The 20788-nt window shown below is 39.0% G+C and overlaps 1 protein-coding gene across 1 annotated transcript in view; it reads right to left on the bottom strand.

The window, feature by feature from the left end:
• Positions 1–17365, bottom strand: part of LOC126354645 (polyprenol reductase) — a 42018-nt gene extending 24653 nt beyond the window's left edge. Inside the window, exons 1-3 of the mRNA XM_050004415.1 lie at positions 16698–17365; positions 10751–10899; positions 3111–3305 (exon numbers count right to left, since the gene is read on the bottom strand). Of these exons, the coding sequence (XP_049860372.1) occupies positions 3111–3305; positions 10751–10899; positions 16698–16882 (529 nt within the window). The 5' untranslated portion in view covers positions 16883–17365. The remainder of the gene's footprint in view (positions 1–3110; positions 3306–10750; positions 10900–16697) is intronic.
• Between the last annotated feature and the right edge of the window lie 3423 nt (positions 17366–20788).

Raw genomic sequence — 20788 nt, 5'->3', positions numbered from 1 at the left:
TGTGTGTGTGTGTGTGTGTGTGTGTGTGTGTGTGTGTGTGTGTGTGTGCGCGCGCGAGTATATACCTATCCTTTTTCCCCCCAAGGTAAGTCTTTCCACTCCCGGGATTGGAATGACTCCTTACCCTCTCCCTTAAAACCCACATCCTTTCATCTTGCCTTCCCTCTTTCCTGACGAAGCAGCCACCGGTTGCGAAAGCTCGAAATTCTGTGTGTGTGTTTGTGTGTTTTATTCATTGTGCCTATCTACCGGCGCTTTCCCGCTTGGTAAGTCTTGGACTCTTTGTTTTTAATATGTTTACATGTTTCTGTATTTGAATATGCATGTCTATACCAGTTTCTTTCGCACTTCAGTGTATTATTATACTTTGAAAATCATGAATTTTTTGTGCTCAAGACAATTACCAACAGCTGCAATCTCTAGTTACCTGTGTTCAAATTTGTACATGTCATCATGTGATAGTGTCAGGTGAGTTCCCCGCGCATTAGCTTCGTAATACTGTAATTTCACAAACTTAAGGCATTCTTCTGAAATTTTGTACATAGCTGGGGCAGGAACCACGTGATGAAATCTTCTTGTAGAAGTAATAAAAAGCCAGTCAGTTGAAAAATGGAAGGTCTATTTAAGTCCCTTACCATGGTTGCAACGTTTATAAAAATGTCTTCTTCGGAAGGTTGTCACTATTTCCTTCTGAAGAAGATATTTTTATGAACATTGGAATCACAGTAAAGGGGTTTAAGTAAACCTTCCACTTTGCAAACTGACTGGCTGTTTATTAATTCTACAAGAATATTAAGGTATTCTGTTGTACTGAACTTAATGCAATGTATGGGAACTCTTTCCAAGTCACACAGAGATCTTTTCAAGGGATCCATGTACTATGACTCAAACTATAAAGCATTGTAAAACAGACCACTAGCCAAACAGTAAGCATACTTAGCATACATATAATGTATATAAACAAGAACTTTGTAATTTATTTATAATTGGATAAACATACACATATATTAAATACAAACTGTTCCATTTATCTGATGACAGCACACACAGGGTTGTGTTTGCTGGCCACTGGAGCCTCACAGATCGATCAAATGGGTCCCACATCTCTGTCAGTGTCATTCCAACAGTGAAGCAAACATTACAAGTGTACAGTGAAGTCCGTGAATGCAACAATTACAAGATGGAATTATTTCATTCAACAACAAGTGTTCAGTCACAATTTAAGTGCTCGAATTCTGAGTCGTGACCCAAATCAAAAATTAATGAACAAATTTCATGAAAGAGGAAGTGTCATGACAAGAAGCATAAACAACAATGTACAGTGTCTGGAAAACTCCCATATAAAGTCTTCTAGACATCTTGCACAAATAACACAAACTTCTTGCACCTCTGTAAGAAAGAGCTGCTAAGTTACTTGAGCTAAGGCCCTATGAAGTAATAATATTGCAACAACATTAACCTGGTGATCCTACACACAGGGTTAGATTGGTTTTGAAACAGCTACATGACGGTGAAGCGAATCTTTACCGCATTCTGTTTTATGATGAGGCTTGGTTTCGTTTTTATGGACTATGAAACACACACACACACACACACACACACACACACACACTCTTTAAAAAATAAGTCTCCAAAATTCAAGTGCATCTCATACTCAAAATTAATATAAAAATGTGCAATGTTTGATTCCCATCAATCTTACAAATGGACATATACTCATGGAAGCAAGTGACCCACGACCAAAATATCTCAGAAAATGCCACAAGAGAAAATATTACCAGTATCTTTCCATTGCTTTATTATTCAACATCAAAAGAAAACCAATGTGGAACTAAGCTAAAAAGCTAAAAAGCTAACATGGACAAAACTCCTCTGACATTTGATGTGCCAAGTAATGGAACTCTTGTGATGAAAACCATAACTATAAAAAGAAATAGACATGAAAAAAATGCACTACACTGTTGTCCTTCCATGTTGTGCTGACAGTACTAAACTTAATCCAATGATCATATTCAAGTGCAAAACAGTTCCAAAACCTTCTGAAATGTCACCAGGTGGTGGTGTTCATGTATGTATGGGTTGGATGGATGAGGCTAGTATGAAATTATAGATTAACAGAATGTGGGAGAAAAGGTAAGGTGCTTTATTGAAGAAGAGTTCTCTTCTTGTGTTAGATCAGTTTAGTAGTCATTTGAAAAATTCTGTGGAAGAGAAATTGAGACAGGGAAATACAGAACTTGCTGTTATTCTGGGAGGACTTACTTCACAACTGCGACCTCTTGATGTCTCAATATTTAAACCATTTAAAGTGTATATGAGAGTGTAATATTTCCAAAACTGCAGCATAAGTAATGCTTTTGATGACAGTGAAGACAATCTTATATATGAAGAGGACTATGATGACGACAGAGAGGAGGAGGAGGAAGAAGAAGAAGAAGAAAGTTCAGATAATGATTTTCAGGGATTCTTTAGATCAGTTCAGTTTTATAAACTAAGATTTTTTTTAGTTTGGCTTTGTGACCTAATAAAAATAGTAAAAATGTTATTTTTGAAGAAAAAAATTGCTTAAAAATTAAGGTGCGTCTTACAGTCTGTAGCATCTTATAGTCCGTAATATATGGTTCCCAAAACTGTTTACATTGGAGTGCCAATAGATATAGTCTCCTTCTTCATACAGAACCCCTTCACAATCAGAAAACAGGAGTGAGATGCACAGTTAGTGGTGACATAGTAATAGGACCAATTCTTTAATCACACAGTGAAAGATACATGCAAAACATTTTGCAACCATTTTTAACGAACTGAGTGACACAGAATGAAGCCCCAGGTTTTCTCTACAGGATTCAGCAAGGGCTCACACAGCCATTGTTTCTTTGCATGCAGTTCATGGTGTGTTCCACGACAGAGACATTAGCAAACAATATCTGGCTCACTAGAAGTCCCTATTTAACCCAGTGTGATTTCGATCTGCGGTGAGCACAAAATAATAAAGTTTACAAAATGAATCTGCAAACATTTCAGAAACCCAACAATAATCATCAGATAAATGAAACACCCTTCATGTATGGTTCATGATCATAATTACACAATAAGTCTTTATATTTTCTTACCTTGGTTATTTATAAAACCAGGAGACTCACACAGGACAGCCATAACTGATCCGAAGTAATGTCCATAACCAATGATGTAATGATATATATTTATGTATGAGTTTGAATATATGCTAATGAACCATGTCTCATAAAAGCGGTGCCAAGACTGCAGAGTTAACAGGAACAAAGCAAGCAGTACTGACGTAGGTGAAACTGCAATTAAAAAAAAGGATGTAAGAGTCTTATAGGGGAGCCATGCTTTAAAAATAAAAGCAGTCACTTCCTGTAAGTAATTCACCATTATCATACTAAACATACAGATGAAATGTCTTTTTTTTCTGTTATTCTGCTAGAGAATGAGGGATTTCTGATTACAAAAACTGTATCAAAACACTGAGCATTAGAAAATCCAGATTCTGATCCAGTACAGCTTCAAATAAAATGTCTATTTTATCATGGTCAACTTACTAGAAGTCCTCTGTCACACAGTTACAGTAAACTTATCTACATATCATAGTTAAATACTTCCACACCCTCGCATATTATGAACTTGCTATTTACCTTTAACTAAAGGATAATGGCAAACTTTGTACAAAAGAATAGCCTCTTCCTTTCATCTATTGACAGTCTGAATATGACCTCTGTGTAGTCAAAATCAGTTACAGCACAGTGAAATGCTTACACGATAGTGCTGCATAAAATATAACATGTAACAGAACATTGGTACAGATTGTTAGGAAGTAAGATACCTGATTGTACTATTTTTAAACTCAACAATGCAAGAAAATATATATCTTTTCGTAATATAGGAGAAAAATGAACCTAAGACATCGAGCACATGATGGTGTAAGAGAGACTGGCTCCTCATCAACCAAAAGTTGGAACACCACAACACGGCTCACCTTCAATGTCCACAAGTTCCTGTTGCTGGTGGCATGTCATTGTGTTACTCTCCACTGTGAACGGACTTATCCAGTAACTGATAGGGGGGATCTAAAGTTGAACATAGGATCTTAAAGAAGCTGCAGTGGTGAAATTTTTGATAAATGATATAAAAAAATTACCAGGACTAACTAGCTATCAAATACAGAACCATTGAATCTGTAATGTGGCTTTTACCCGATCAGTCACAAAAACAGCATAATTAGATTATGGAAGACATAGCTCATCTTACAAAACAAATGGAGTTTGGTAACAGAAGAAAGAATTATGACAATGGAAGTCATGGATGAAAAAGGAACAATGCATGAGAAGATGGACCCCTACTCACTGTAGTCCCCCTTAAACATCCCAACAACCACCACCACCCTACTCACTGTGATGGGTAAGAGTCGGGTAGCATACAGACCGCCACTAATCTTCTGAATTTCCATCCTTTGTTGGGATAATAAAGATCTCAAAACAGATACACTAGTAAGTTTGGTACTGTAGACTGAGTTACGTGAGATACTGACACTTACAAGTATGGAAAGGAAATGAAAGCTGACGCAGGAGAAGGTAGTGGAACATTTCACAGAACTGATCAAGAGAATGTTGAAAACAATACTTTAATGTTGAGGTCGTAAATACACAGAGAACAAACTTGTAGTGAAGAAAGTTGAGTAAGCAAATTGGCTGTGGCCCATTTGAAATAAACATTCTGGCTTTGGCCTGAAAGTCTTATTGAAACAATGGAAAATCTTAAACTGAATGACCAGAGGGGGATTTGAATTTTGGTGCAATGGTACAAGGGAAACGGGGCACTGCTTTATTATGTGAATATTACTGGAGGGTGAAAAGGGATGCTCTTTCAAGGAAGTACTAGAGGCAAGCAAAAAAAGAAATGCTCTTAAGGTATTTGATCTTTTTTCATATTTTTTCCTATTTTTGTGTACAATACAATAAACATTACTGGAAAAATATGAGAGCCATTTCAGCTTCACTTTCTGGTTCAGTGACACAAAATAAACACAAAGAAATATTATTCTACTCACCGTAACAGTCAACATTTATGGATCACGGTTATCACAAGGAGAACATAACAGTATTGCATGCTGCCTTTTTGCCAGCTTTTGAAAGGGCTGAGTTAACCCAACCAATATGCAAGCCTCTCCAATTTAAGTTTCATGTCCTGTTACTGGAGGAAATTAAATTATGAGTAGCTTATCAGTTGTGATATAAAAGTTGCATTACTTCATAGTTTATAGGCTGGAAAATGATTACTTGCACCATTGTTCAGAATCCACATTACACTGTGGGTCCCCTTGTAACTGGATGTGTAAGTCAGTTTATAGGTCAGAGGGGGGCAAGGGCATACCACCTTCAATAAAACCATGCTTAGTAAAGCATTCTGGTGTTCAAACTAACCTTTGGGTTGATGACTGCTTTACTTTTTCACAAACCACTGTTGTTTTTGGAAGTTGTGGAACAAGCACGACATTAAAAACCACTACAATTTCAAAGAATGGCAAATGAGACAACTGTATACTGCTGGGCAGGAGAATGTAAAGAATAATATATCAGCTGCGCAAAATCACACTGCTTCCGCTTCATATTACATTAGGACTAATGAAGAATTTAGTAAGGGGCTTGATAAACACTGTGTTGCTTTGAACTGTTTGGAAAACTTTCTCAAGAACAAGTTGAGTTGGAAGAAACTATATTTGTCAGACCAGAAATCAGAAATTTGTCGATCAATGAGACCTTTGATGTTAAAGTAACAAATGTCGAGTTACATTCTTGGACTGCTTCTGAAGCCATTGTTCACGGCTTTTGGGCAACAGAAGAGAAGAGCATCATGTTTTTGTAGTAAATGCACTGTTGGAGAACTACAGAAAATGGAAAATTGAACCCTAAAAATACACTTCTCATATTTGTATCTTGATATTTTCTGTTAAAACTTGGGTGCTGTAAGGAATGAACAGGGTGAACACTACCACCTAGACATTCCTACAGTTGAACATCGCTATCAGGGATGCTGGGATCCTTCACTGTTGATCATCATTTAGAAACACTGATGAGAAATCTTACAAAAGAAAAGAATCTACATTCCATTTCTCCATATAAACTGACATTATAATTTGTAATACATTAATATTTTTAATTATGATTACTGTTTGGACTGTACATGTGACCTTCGTAACTAAGATGATGATATTGAGGTTTTATGTAAGTATTTGAATAGCTTTTGGGCCATTTGTACTATAGAAGCTTGACTCAAAAAGCAATGTCCCCTGCCTTGTATAAAATTTAATAATGATCATATAACAGCAGAACTGACGCAGAAGATCGAACTGTCCTCTAAACAACACTACCATTCAACTTACAGTTTGTTTACAAAACAAAGAACAAATTCTGAGAGGGTGCAAGGAGAATGGTAGGCAAGCTCCATCCACTGACCACCAGTACACAGACTGTCGAGAGGAGAGGGGCAGTGTGAGGGGAACATGCTAATGTCGAGCAGTGCTGGAAACACACTTGCGTACAAATGCAACCTGTACTCCTAGTGGCATTGGCAGTGCATCTATTAGCCACCACAACAACAGTTGTCAACTGCTCTATACCATATCTGTCTATGAACAGAAAAATAAATCAATATGACTCCGTCTCACTATGTTTCTCATTTGTGAATGATGCATTATTTTTGTTACTGCAATTCAATATTACCATTGTTGATGCTGATTTCCTCTATTTCAAGTTTGATGACACCTTTGCGCCTCCAGTAACCTACTTCTAGTTGCTGGACCTTCCTGCAGTACCCTTCCCAGCCATTAGCAGTTACCGAAAGAAAGGATTCACTTGCAATCTTAAACAGATTACCTTTGGACATTTATCCTGAAGTGCTGCAGATGCCAGTTCCACTGCACTCAAATCACAAGTATAGGGTGGCAGGTGCACCACCGTGTGACCTTCCTCTTTTCCCATTTTATCAATTACATATGTTTTTCTAGCAGGTCTATGTTCTTGAATTGAAAGCAAGCAACCCCGCTTCCTCATGCTCTCATTACAGCAACACACCTCTTTTGCAGCCGTTCCTACATCCTCACTTTGGTATCATATCATGTGAGTGTTTTGTCCACCTTTTTGTTGTTATGGTATTACAATGATTGACTCTTGAGAAGATTTGGGAGAATCATATCTGCAGAATAGTTTCAAAGTTTACAGTGGTCACTTAACTATGGTAATCACCTTTCGTAGGTTCAATCCAGAATTTTAGTTGGGATTCTCTGACAAACCCTTCTGCAATCAACGCTTCCAATAACAAGTCTTTTAGAGGAGGTTCCCCATCTCGTAAAGCTGACATCATCATCCTACTGCCAAAACTTACCATTATATTACAAGTTTCATCCAAACAGAATATTTCTGTGGCTGCTTTCCTGATATTTCATTTCTACCAATCAGCAATGTCTCTATGCTCTAGATGTACAGATCTCTTATTCTGTACTTTTTTCCCCACGCAAATCCCATGGATAACGAAATATTCCACAGAGATGTAATACCTTAACTCCAGTCTATACTTTCATTAAGTATTGGTTGAAGTTTCTGCAGACTGGGAGCAATCTCTGCACCATGTGGAATTCTTCAATTGTTTGTTTCAAGACAGCCATGTCGGAATTACTGGATGCACAATATATAGTTAGAAGTAATGAGGAGAGGCCAAAAAGAAAATGATCCACTTGTTGAAACCACTTATAAAGTAGTGTAGGTTATGGTAACAAGTATCACACGTTGCCTCCATGAGCAATTGAATAAAAATATTGATGGCAGTCATTTCTATCACAAAAGACTGTACAGTCAGAGCAACCACAGCTGTGAGTATGTATCTTGGAAAACAGATAGCCACTTCATCTGAAGCAGTTTTCTATTTTCCATGATGCATTTCTAGTTTGACGCGCACAAAAATAAAAAATCCTAACGTGTGACAGGAGTTGTGCCCACCACCTTTGGCCTAGCAACCTAGCACCTTTACCATAAGACTATGTTAGGGTTTGAGAGAAATTTGTGTCACCTATTGGATAAAAAGGAATTCTTTTACACTCAAAACAAAATGACACTTTAAAGTAATTTAGACAAAGCAGAATGCAGTTTTGAAGCACTGTCGAACAGAAAAATATGAACTGAAATTTAATTCTTCTCGCCAGGAGTTTCTGGTCATTTCCCAGGATTCTCTTTGCAAAATCTGCAAATTGCTTTCATTGAGATGAAGCTTGCCCATGTATATGTCATGGTACACCTTATCGGGTGAGAGAGGATGAAACACTCTGGCTCGCAACATTCAGCAATATCATTAATTAACTTTCTTGGTCCACTCTGTAATGTGGTACCCCTAGCCCTTCTCTGAGGAATGGTAGGAGTATCAGGAGTTGCCCTCTATGGGCCGGGAAGTGCTTCATCGTCACCCATCAAGTGATGTATTATTTTACTGTGGAGTTCAACACGGCACACCAGTCACTTCACAATGGCTACATACAGAATGTCCTGTATTAGATTGCTAAGGTAGGCTGCACCCAGACGAACAAAACCAACTGACTCCTATCGACTTCTGCTGATTTTAGGCCTAGGGAGCCCTTCCTCTTCTATTTGTGAACAAGCTGTGGTCACAATGCTGCTGTACACATTTGTGCCATCATTGGACTCAGGCATCAAAACCAGTTTGGATAAATTTAGAATTTTGCTTCTTGACTCATTAGTGTGCGCAATCTCGTCGGTAGTTCTGTTGCATCTTGTAAGTGTGTTTTGTCTACGAAACACAGTCTTTGATTCGTCTTCCTCATAATATTTCCAATGTGACTGCTTCAATTTAAGATGTCTGTAATGGTAATCACTAGAGTAGAGTTAGCGAAAAATGTTCTCTGGCCTTTGCAGTGGGTTTGGCAAGGTTACTTTGCACGTCAATCTCAACCAGTCACATAACTTGATTTTGTATGTCTCTATAGCGACAGTTCAGTGATGCAGCATCTCTATAGATGACTATTGTTTTCACTTGCAGCCATTTTCACTTTGCACTTGAAAGCTGGCAGTGGCATTGCCAACTGTCAGGGATCTCCTTTTGCCAATTCTGCTGTTGGCACGTAACTGAATCTACAACCATTAAATCTGTGTTCTTTATTGCGTAACCAAAGTGTAATGAGATTTTTTAGCACTCTTATGTAGGATCTCTGCACAGTTTATTATTTAAGCTAAACTGCTTCCTCTTTAACCACGCAGAAAACTTATTTAAAGTATTTTGCTATTCATGTTGATCTTCTGATGACTTTACTAGATGCTAAATTACAGCATTATCAACACACTATCTGAGATGGATACTCATATTGGCTCCTACACTGTCTGTATACATTATACACATTAAAAACAGTAGAGGGCCTATAACAGTTTCTTGGGAACTTCGGATATCACTTTGGTTTCACTCAATGACATCCTGTCAATTACCACAGATTGTGACCTTTTTGATAGAAAATAATGAACCCACTCACACAACAGTAACAATACTCAAAACGCAAGCAGTATCATAAGAAGTCACTTGTAATGTACAGTGTCAAAAGCCTTCTGAAAATCTAGAAAAAAATGGAATCAACTTGACAGCCCCTGTCGATACTACTCGTAATTTCATGGGAATGAACAGCCAATGTGTTCCACAAGAACAATATTTTCTGAATTCATGGTAGCTGTGTATCAATAGTTCATTTTCACGAGTGTATTTCATAATGTTCCAAAGTCTTGCTACAAATCAATGTCAATGATACAGGTCTATAATTCAGCATATTGCTTTTATTTCCTTTGTTGTGTGTTGGTGTGACATACACATTCCCAGGCACTACATCAGACTTCTTTACTGAAATTTAACAATCTGTCTCCACCATTCAGTCTCAATGCACTAGCCGCTGTTCATTTTATAGTGTATATTTGGGATTGTATTCCAACCATGGCAGTTAATCAACGAAAGTCAAACATCTAATCAAATAATAGGGAGTCTAGGTAAGCAGCGTGGAAGAGACATGAAAGTTTGAAAAAGAAGAAAATAGAAAGTGGTCTGAGAGGGGAAAAAAACAAGTAAGACAGAAGAGAGTTAAGTATAAAATGGGGAGGAAAAAGACAAAGTGGGTGAAAAGATAATCATAAAATAAAATAGGAAACACAAGGACAATCAAAACTCCCTGGTTGAGCAGCAAATCACTGGTGGAGAGGGGTGCAAGAGCTGAATTAATACTAACTGAACACACTTCAAAGATACTGAAAGTGTTCCCTCACCAAAGATAATCTAGCATGACTTAATTTACAGACAGTACTGATTGTGAATTTAGCGAGTGTTCACATTTGTCTACAAAACTCAGCAGAGCGAAGATACCGAGAATGATTAAAGTATTGCCAGTGTACACAGGGCTATTGTTGGCAGTGCAGTTCGACGTCTTATGCCGTCATGCAGCTTATACATATGAGCAACCTGGAAAGAGGCCGAACTTTTATTATTTATATATAGTACACAAAAAATGACAGCATGCAAACACAGATTCACTGTTTCTGTATTATGGCCAGGCCACAGCACTCAACACCACTACCAATGCCGTTAATATTCCCTGAATGGTTGGCTGATAATCTTCCCCCCTCCTGTTGTTTATAGTTCACTCAGGATACAGCAATACCATACCACAACAGGAAATTACAAAATATTGAAGAATTACCATTTGCTCTGCGGCTAGTTGACCCAAGCAAATCCAGCAAAGCAAGCAACAATGGATGTGGCTTGCCGTGAAAAACATATACTCCCAGTACAACCACAAATATTAATGATGTGAAAAAAGCTCCAAAAACATAAAAATGGCGAAACCACCTGCGGAGAAAAAAAAAAGAAACAGTCTGCATGAAACACCAAACTTCTGTCAACAGGTAAGCATATCTGATTAAAAATGTAATTTTATCAAAAGATAAATTCTCTTCCAAAGACTATATAAAACTAAGAGACAGAATTGCTAATCATCACTTTCCTTGAGGAGGCAGAATTTCAATACTGCTTATACACAAATATAATTGTAGACACAAGTATACAGTGCCTACCTTTATACGCATCCGTCATCATCTGATGGTAAATACTACCCAAAAATGGTGTCCCATAATTTTTTTAAAAAAGTGTAATTTAATTGAAAATATGCAATACTGTGTTTACACAGCTACAGAAACTACCAATTTGTAACACAAGACAGCACTTTCCTACAAACTGCCTAACCTGCAGAAACAGTTACATACCCCCCCCCCCCCCCTTCTGCAATCTTGGTTCTGGTGATAATTGATTGACTGACGGAGGGGTTATGGGACCAAACAGCGAGGTCATCAGTCCTGTGATTCTGAAGTGAGTAAGAAGAAAGAGGGTCTGCTAAAAGTGGACGGATCCAGTCAGGGGAGTCCAGTTACAAAATTTAATGAACATTAACCACACAGTGCTGGCATACAAGGTGGAAAAAGGGGGGGGGGGGGGGGGAGCAGTCAGGGGGTCACAGACTGATAAGACTGTAAAAGCAGTCTCAACCACATCCAACCTGGTTGTGGTGATAGACTGACGGTAGCACAACCCCAGGTCTAAGGTTAGGTTTGAAGGTGACAATTTGGTTGTGTGTTGGCGAAGCCAATGAATGTGAAAGCAGAAAACCTGATTGCAGTAACAAACTAACTGACAATGAGGCCTAATTTTTATGCCTATGCAACTTATCCCAAAACTGGAGTACATTAAGCTAAGAGCTGCTGAGTGAAAGAGTTAAATGTTCTACAGAGATCAGTAGAAACTAAATTTTCATATATCTACACAACTAATTTACAAACACACACACAGAATTACTAGCTTTCGCAACCGATGGTTGCTTCTTCAGGAAGGAGAGGGAAAGACGAAAGGATGTGGGTTTTAAGGGAGAGGGTAAGGAGTCATTCCAATCCCGGGAGCGGAAAGACTTCCCTTAGGGGAAAAAAAGGACAGGTGTACACTCGCACACATATACACACACATATCCATCCGCACATACACAGACACAAGCAGACATATCATGGATATGTGTGTGTGAGTGTACACCTGTCCTTTTTTTCCCTAAGGGAAGTCTTTCTGCTCCCGGGATTGGAATGACTCCTTACCCTCTCCCTCAAAACCCACATCCTTTCGTCTTTCCCTCTCCTTCCTGAAGAAACAACCATCGGTTGCGAAAGCTAGTAATTCTGTGTGTGTGTTTGTGTGTTTTGTTAATGTGCCTGTCTGCCGGCGCTATCCCGCTTGGTAAGTCTTGGAATCTTTGTTTTTAATATATTTTTCCCATGTGGAAGTTTCTTTCTATTTTATTTACAACTAATTTACATGTTATTTTAATATACAAATTGCAATACTCCAAAGAGAATTCTCTATAAAAATGTAGGTGGTGGTGGTTAGTGTTTAACGTCCCGTCGACAACGAGGTCATTAGAGACGGAACGCAAGCTCGGATTAGGGAAGGATTGGGAAGGAAATCGGCCGTGCCCTTTCAAAGGAACCATCCCGGCATTTGCCTGAAGCGATTTAGGAAAATCACGGAAAACCTAAATCAGGATGGCCGGAGATGGGATTGAACCGTCGTCCTCCCGAATGCGAGTCCAGTGTGCTAACCTATAAAAATGTAGTCCACACAATTTAGTGCCGCAGACTAACCTCCAAAACCCCAATGCACTTAGCATGATACCAATACATGTAGAGCATAGCATTATGTTGTTTGATCGCACAATATACTCGTCTCTAAACTGCTGAATCTATATTTTTTTCCATACAGTTTGGCTCCATTTCCCTTCTCCTACATTCAAGCACACATAAACTGCTGTTGCAGAGCTGAGTTTCCCACTAAAATAAATATTCTCTGTCCAATATGAAAAGTAAATCAGTGCTTACTAGATCGGCATATGCTGCTGAAGCAGAGATTTAACATGTGTCTTACATGACAACTCACAAATCATTATTTTACTGCCACTATTAGGCACTACTCATAATCACCACTGTATGAAAAATAGTATCATAAGGAAACTTGAGAAAAAGTAAAATTATAGAGAGACCGAATGATTGGGAGAAAAAATTCTAAATAATGTTGATTGATAAGTTCAGCAGTAGAAAAAAAAATTGTATGTTAAAGGAAAGAACGGATGGAAGGTCACCTAGGCCTGGAGTCTTGAGCGACCTTACTGTACTTTCCACCCTTCCCACTCCTCTTTTCTCTCTCGAAAAGCAACTAACAGTTCCAACAGCTATATACAACACACCTCTTTATACAGGCAGCTGCAAATGTATCATATCACCTACCGTGTTAAAACAATGTAAATCTCATCTAAAATTTTTGTAGGTGTTTTCCTACGTGTCAGTAAGCAGTTATGATGTATATAATAATGAAGGTTACATTTTCTTGTGGTGTATCTGAATCATTCCAGATCAATCTCAGAACTAACCATTCTACAAAGTCACAGGCAACATATTCCCCTACCCTTGCCAGAACTGAATCATCACAGTATACCACATTCTAAGCAACAACTATTCATCTATTTATTTTACGACCTTGCTGTCCCTTGCCTTTCATTAATCCTTCCTGCAGACAACAGATCAAATGATAATTAAACTATCAGTCAAAGGCACCTTACTATAGTGGACTTTTGCTAGTATGGTGTAAGGCATGTCAATTAACGTGCATTTTTTGTGTAATGCGAATGTATTTACTTCCTAAGGGAAAGACAGTGCACCTGTTGAGATACCTGTTAGCTTTTATAAGACATCATGGGGAACACAGAAGCAGCCAATTCCACCCGTCTGCTTTGACCCATGATGTCACCAATATGGTGGAAACAATCATTCACAACAACTTCCACATCTTCCCCCAAAAATATATAATGACACTAACAGGACAAGTGTGGGATATTGGAGGTTCTTTGGTGGGGAAAAACTAAACAAACACACGCCACTGTACCAAACGGCACAAAACGACAAAATAAAATGACCCACATCCTTCCCAAATTCCACTACACACCATATCCTCTGGAATCGGTCACAGAAAAAAACAATTTACCACAAAAAAGTTCTGGCACTGCACTCTAGGACACACACACACACACACAAAATCAAAAACCCATAAACAAATAAAAACCAAAAATATCTCAATGACACACTGCAACTCAACAACAACTGCAACAAGAGAGATCCTCCACAACAACATCACAAAAAAACCACCACTACCCACACACCTCCAAAAAACTAACCAACAACTAACCTCTCCACCCGAGCCACAAAAAAGTTCTGGCACTGCACTCTAGGACACACACACACACACACACACAAAATCAAAAACCCATAAACAAATAAAAACCAAAAATATCTCAATGACACACTGCAACTCAACAACAACTGCAACAAGAGAGATCCTCCACAACAACATCACAAAACAACCACCACTACCCACACACCTCCAAAAAACTAACCAACAACTAACCTCTCCACCCGAGCCGCAGTCAACCCCCCCCCCCCCCCCCCACACCTCCCTAACCAACAACCTTCGGCCGATACATCCTACTAACAGCCCTCAGGGACTCTCTTCCATCAACAGAACTCATCTAAATGAGGCTGAAGGTAAGAAGAGCACCTCTTCCCCCTCCCAATAACTGACTTAACGGCCGCCCAAAACCCATCTATGGTATTCGTACAGGCTCTGGTCTCATAATTTTTAAAATCAACACTGTGATTAACTACTAAATGATTGTACCCCTGCTTACCCAAACCCAAAGATGAAAATGCGTCTGCTACTATGATACTACCCTCTTCTATGAAATTTTCAATTAATCCCACTAATTCCCTTTTCATCCGCCCCTCCAAAACCCTAAATACACACTCTGAAAAACCACCCCCCTATACAGCAGCTGCCCCACATCCATACAAGAACCAAAGAGTTGCACGTCCCATACTACTACCTCCCAAACTGCGACTCATCAACATCAACCACCTCCTCCACCACCACCACCACCACAACTGCGACTCACCACCACCCAAACTGCGACTCATCAACCTCCACCACCACCACCACCACCACCACCACCACAGGCCCACCCAACTTACCCCTGCAGTTAATAAACTCCGAACACACTTTACGACAAAATGATAACAAATCAAGCACAGTCCTCTCACTCACACCAATTTCATGAGCACAGAAACTGTGAGAGATGACAAAAATGATAAGTCATTAACACAATTTCTCACATGCCCAGCCTAGACTTCTCGAACCAGGAACCTCGCCATATAGAGCACCATGGGTTATCCCTACGGCATCTTCACATGTAGCCGTTCCTGGTCCGAGATCCCAGAACTTACGTCAATTGCATTTCTTCCAGACAGACAGAACACTTCACCCCTTCGGCCAACATCCCAAAAAGCTGGAGAAACTTGATGCGGGACAAAGCACTGTCCCCCATCTACGCACACAAATGTGTCCTGTTAAATTTGTCAGTCATATCCATAACTAATAAAGGCATAAGCAAAATAATTTACAAAAATTCACATACGATGAACATCAAACAACACTACAATAACTTAGACACAACAAAAAATAAATAGTTAACTCACCGAAAACTATTCCTGTAAACGTACAGTCAACACAAATACCTAATACCTAACGCGTCAAGGACTAACAAGCAACTACACCCTATACACCACATAACATGCAACCCATAAAGACACCACCAACCGCATCAAAACGACACCTATAATCACTTCACACACACAAACTAAACTCCACACTGTCGTGACGTCACACACCACACCAGGATTACATCACAGGTCAAAGCTGATGGGTGGAATCCGACACTTCCGTTGATGTATAGTGGGCAAGTCCCTTAGGACCCCAAGTTGAGAGAGATTCACTTGCTCTAATGCCTCTTAACAAAATTCTACAAAGTGCCCATATAGAGTGTATGAATAATAAATTACAAAAACCACATAGGAAATGGATTTAAAATAAGAAATACTATACAAAACTTACATTATTTAAAATAATAAATACAATAAAACATTAGAAAGGGCTTACTACTAGCACTGTAACCTACAATAATGCGAAACAAATTAACTTAACATGTAATGTGTAAAATGTAGGGTGTAAATATTATATAGTACTTTGTTTAAAGTTTCATACAAACTTTGTCAACCCTGATTGTACTGAAAATGTTCAAAAGGTGACAAAGTTTTGTATACTTCATTTTATTCGAAGTTTTGATTTGTTACACGGTGAATCTCTGACTCGTGTGTGGTCTGAATATGAATGATGACCGCATTCTGAGTGGTAGTCATATTAATCCCAAAAAATCAGGGCTTCTAAATCATGGAAGTGGACATCATACATACATTAGCTGTATTCTTTTATACGGTATTAATATCTTGCAAAAAAGAATTCAGGGAGTCTTAGTTAAAGTAGAGTGTTCTATACATATATTAGCCCTATTTACAATACTGAACAGTTTGGTAATTTAAATTAACATTCACAATCAAAAGCAGATTTCAACCAAAATTACCAACTGTGTAAAAACAACTTAAAATCAATTTCATACAAACACTTGTTCTTAGTCGCATGAACTGCCAAAATTACTTACGACATAGGCCTACCTTTTAGGAACTTCGATGGGTTTCAGAAACGTATCATTACCCTGATAAGCAAATCTACCGTATCTAAAAGTCTGTTTCACAAAACTAGGCAAACGTTTCTCAACTGTATTCATAAGGCTTCCCAAAACTATCATCACCAAAGTTAATAAGGCAAATCCAATTTTTAGCAAATTTAGATCAAGCATTGTAAACACTAGATTTCACAACGGGTAGCAACACAGCAATGACTTCTCTTGAAAGAAGTATAAAAACTTGGTGAAAGGTGGTTTTCTTTTCCGTGCTACTAACACACTTTTCCCAGTCCGCAGCTCATTATCTACAGAATGAGAGTAACGCATTATTACCCTCTCGGACGTGACCGCCTGCGTAAATTACTGAACTCAGAAACAAGTAATCAAAAAACTGATACTAGGTATAGTTCAAAGTTTTCAAACGCTATTCATTTCAAACTAACACAAATATAAACAAACACAGTCCATGTGACCCGCACGGCACTGACCAAAGTTGACGCTTGGAAGAAAGACCAAAATGCAACGTTCGCTCCACATGCAACGATGTGTCTGCGCCAAGGAGTTACGCAGGAGTTAGAATGCATCGTTCAAGGAACAGCCTACATATAACTTGGACACCGCACGTCCCCATCTTTGCCGTGTTAACACTTGAAACCAACATCCAGTCACATGACTTGGGGCAGAAAGCAGAGTTCCTGTCATAACGTGCTGTGTGAAATGGAGCTGACAGTTAAAGTTTCGCCCGTTTTCAGCTGAAATCAGGCACTGATTTTAACAATTCAAAGAACTGTAGTACTTCTCTTGCACATGTTGTAGTGCAGTTAACCTATTTTCTCCGAAATTCATGATAATAAAACTCTGGTTATCGTTTTTATATGTTGTCAAGTGAGACGAATTGACAGTGCTTTTAATAAGCGACAGAATGATTTTCTATAGTGAATACTTTTTTTTTCGCTGTGAATTCTTGTAGTTCGCCGCTTCCACAAGAGTGGAAGACAAAATAGCAATTTCCAACGCAGCATTCCACAAGAATATGTCTGAAGTGCTTTAGCAAGCTTTCGTTAGACAGGAAATTCGTTTATGTGCATAATGTCAGGTATTTACACATGATAAGCACAAATTTATTCTTACTTTTGTTTAGTCCAGTACAGATACCGAATCGATATCAAGATAGGAAGCGTAATATATTACAAAACGTTGATTATACTGTTGTAGTGGGCTAGATGTTAATGACATATCGTCTCAAAATCTTAGTCATTCGCCAAGTTTTACATCCAAGGACTAGGCCTACATCCTAACGTTCAACTAATGGAAATATCTCTGCAAGTATTTTAAAGTAATTCACTTACTCAACTGAGATTTTCGGCACTTTACCCAATCTGTAGGATATAAAGCAAGACTAATTGAGCACGTGTGAAGGTCTTTACTTCTGTATCTGTTAAAATGTACAACATTTGATCTGTAACAAAAACGTTATAAATTGTGCACCATAAATGCGTAATAACATGCTCGGCTTAGTGCACCGAGTCATGTGACTTAGATGTTGGTTTGAGTACAATGACGTTATGAGAACTTTAAGTTATCTGTGGTATGTGGTTCAAGGCATGGAACCTCCGTGGATCAAGCAGGTTAGGATAGAGGAGATGGCGTTATCTATGCCGAGCCCAGACATCAGTTGAAGCCAGTGGGCCCAGGTGTTCACCATCTTGGAGAGTCTTAGAAGTCTCTTTCTCCGTTAAAGCCGTCTTAAATCTACGGTCACATCGTTAATGCGTTGCACTGACAGTCAGTTGTGAGTATGTATTGTGAAACAGTATACATGAAAGAATATTACCAGATACCGAGACATGAAAACTAATTTTTGTAACGCCAATTCTCATTCGTCAAGCCTGGTGTACATCGTGGCAAAACAGCCGATAATTTTATTTCTGTTACAAATGGGATCGAAGTATCAGCAGTAGTAACTCGGTGAGTATACACAAAACAAGACCTTTCTAATGTTCTCACTACCAGAGAACATAAATCACAGCTGCAAAATACTAACGCGAATTCTTTACAGACGAATGGAAAAACTGGTAAAAGCCGACCTCGGGGAAGATCAGTTTGGATTCTGTAGAAATGTAGGAACACGTGAGGCAATACTGACCTTACGACTTATCTTAGAAGAAAGATTAAGGAAAGGCAAACCTACGTTTCTTTTGACAATGGTGACTGGAATACTCTCTTTCAAATTCTGAAGGTGGCAGGGGTAAAATACAGGGAGCGAAAGGCTATTTACAATTTGTACAGAAACAAGATGGCAGCAGTAATAAGAGTCGAGGGACATGAAAGGGAAGCAGTGGTTGGGAAGGGAGTGAGACAGGGTTGTAGCCTCTCCCCGATGTTATTCAATCTATATATTGAGCAAGCAGTGAAGGAAACAAAAGAAAAATTCGCAGTAGGTATTAAAATCCATGGAGAAGAAATAAAAACTTTGAGGTTCGCCGATGACATCGTAATTCTGTCAGAGACAACAAAGGACTTGGAAGAGCAGTTGAACGGAATGGATAGTGTCTTGAAAGGAGGATATAAGATGAACAACAACAAAAGCAAAACGAGGATAATGGAATGTAGTCGAATTAAGTCTGGTGATGCTGAGGGAATTAAATTAGGAAATGAGACACTTAAAGTAGTAAAGGAGTTTTGTTATTTAGGGAGCAAAATAACTGATGATGGTCGAAGTAGAGAGGATATAAAATGTAGACTGGCAATGGCAAGGAAAGCGTTTCTGAAGAAGAGAATTTGTTAACATCGAGTATAGATTTTAGCGTTAGGAAGTCGTTTCTGAAGATATTTGTATGGAGTGTAGCCATGTATGGAAGTGAAACGTGGGCGATAAATGGCTTAGACAAGAAGAGAATAGAAGCTTTCGAAATGTGGTGCTACAGAAGAATACTGAAGATTAGCTGGGTAGATCACATAACTAATGAGGAGGTATTGAATAGAATTGGGGAGAAGAGGCGCTTGTTGCACAACTTGACTAGAAGAAGGGATATGTTGGTAGGACATGTTCTGAGACATCGAGGGATCACCAATTTACTATTGGAGGGCAGTGTGGAGGGTAAAAATCGTAGAGGGAGACCCAGAGATGAATACACTAAGCAGATTCAGATGGATGTAGGTTGCAGTAGGTACTGGGAGATGAAGAAGCTTGCACAGGATAGAGTAACATGGAGAGCTGCATCAGACCAGTCTCAAGACTGAAGACCACAGCAACAACAACCAGATATTGTGATTGAATTAAGATTATCGGCGGCCGCGCGGGATTAGCCGAGCGGTCTCGGGCGCTGCAGTCATGGCCGTGCGGCTGGTCCTGGCGAAGGTTCGAGTCCTCCCTCTGGCATAGGTTTGTCCTTAGGATAATTTAGGTTAAGTAGGTTAGTGTGTAAGCTTAGGAACTGATGACCTTAACAGTTAAGTCCCATAAGATTTCACAGACATTTGGACATTTGAAGATTATCGGCACTGAGGTAACGGTTTTTGTGAGACTCGAGGTAGTATGGTATGAACATTATTGGTACACATTCCAGACGAAAAACACATTTGAACTGAACGTTCTGAGTAGGTGCTTCGGAACGGTATACTTTCGTGTATAAATACTCACATCAGACAGTTGAAGAAATTTTTACCAAGCCCATTTCTATTCGCCGAGCGTTGGGGGCATCAGGGCGAAACAGCCGATCGTTTTGTTACTGTTTTAAGTAAAGTCGAAATCTCAACAGTAGTGGTTTCTCAGGACACACTAAACAAGACCCTTTTAATCAATTCACTTACCTAACTTCCTTGACATCGTTTGATGTCTAGAAGAAGACCAAAATGTAATTTTCACTCCACATGCAACGATGTGACTGCGCCAAAGAGCTATGCACAACACATCTTCGCAATCTAGGTGTTACCCCTATTCGTATGTACATCGAATTCTTAAATGGCTGAAAGTGTTATGTATGAGGCGGAACTATCGGCCTCATGGAGAAAGGGTTACCTGGCTGAGCCACGCGATTTGACTCTTAGTCTGATCATGAGGGGTGCCGTTAATTGCAC

This window comes from Schistocerca gregaria, chromosome 3, assembly GCF_023897955.1.
Source record: "Schistocerca gregaria isolate iqSchGreg1 chromosome 3, iqSchGreg1.2, whole genome shotgun sequence".
In the NCBI taxonomy this organism is placed as follows: Eukaryota; Metazoa; Arthropoda; class Insecta; order Orthoptera; family Acrididae; genus Schistocerca; species Schistocerca gregaria.
The sequence above is the reverse complement of the archived record's forward strand: the minus strand, read 5'-3'. Positions and strand labels throughout refer to the sequence as shown.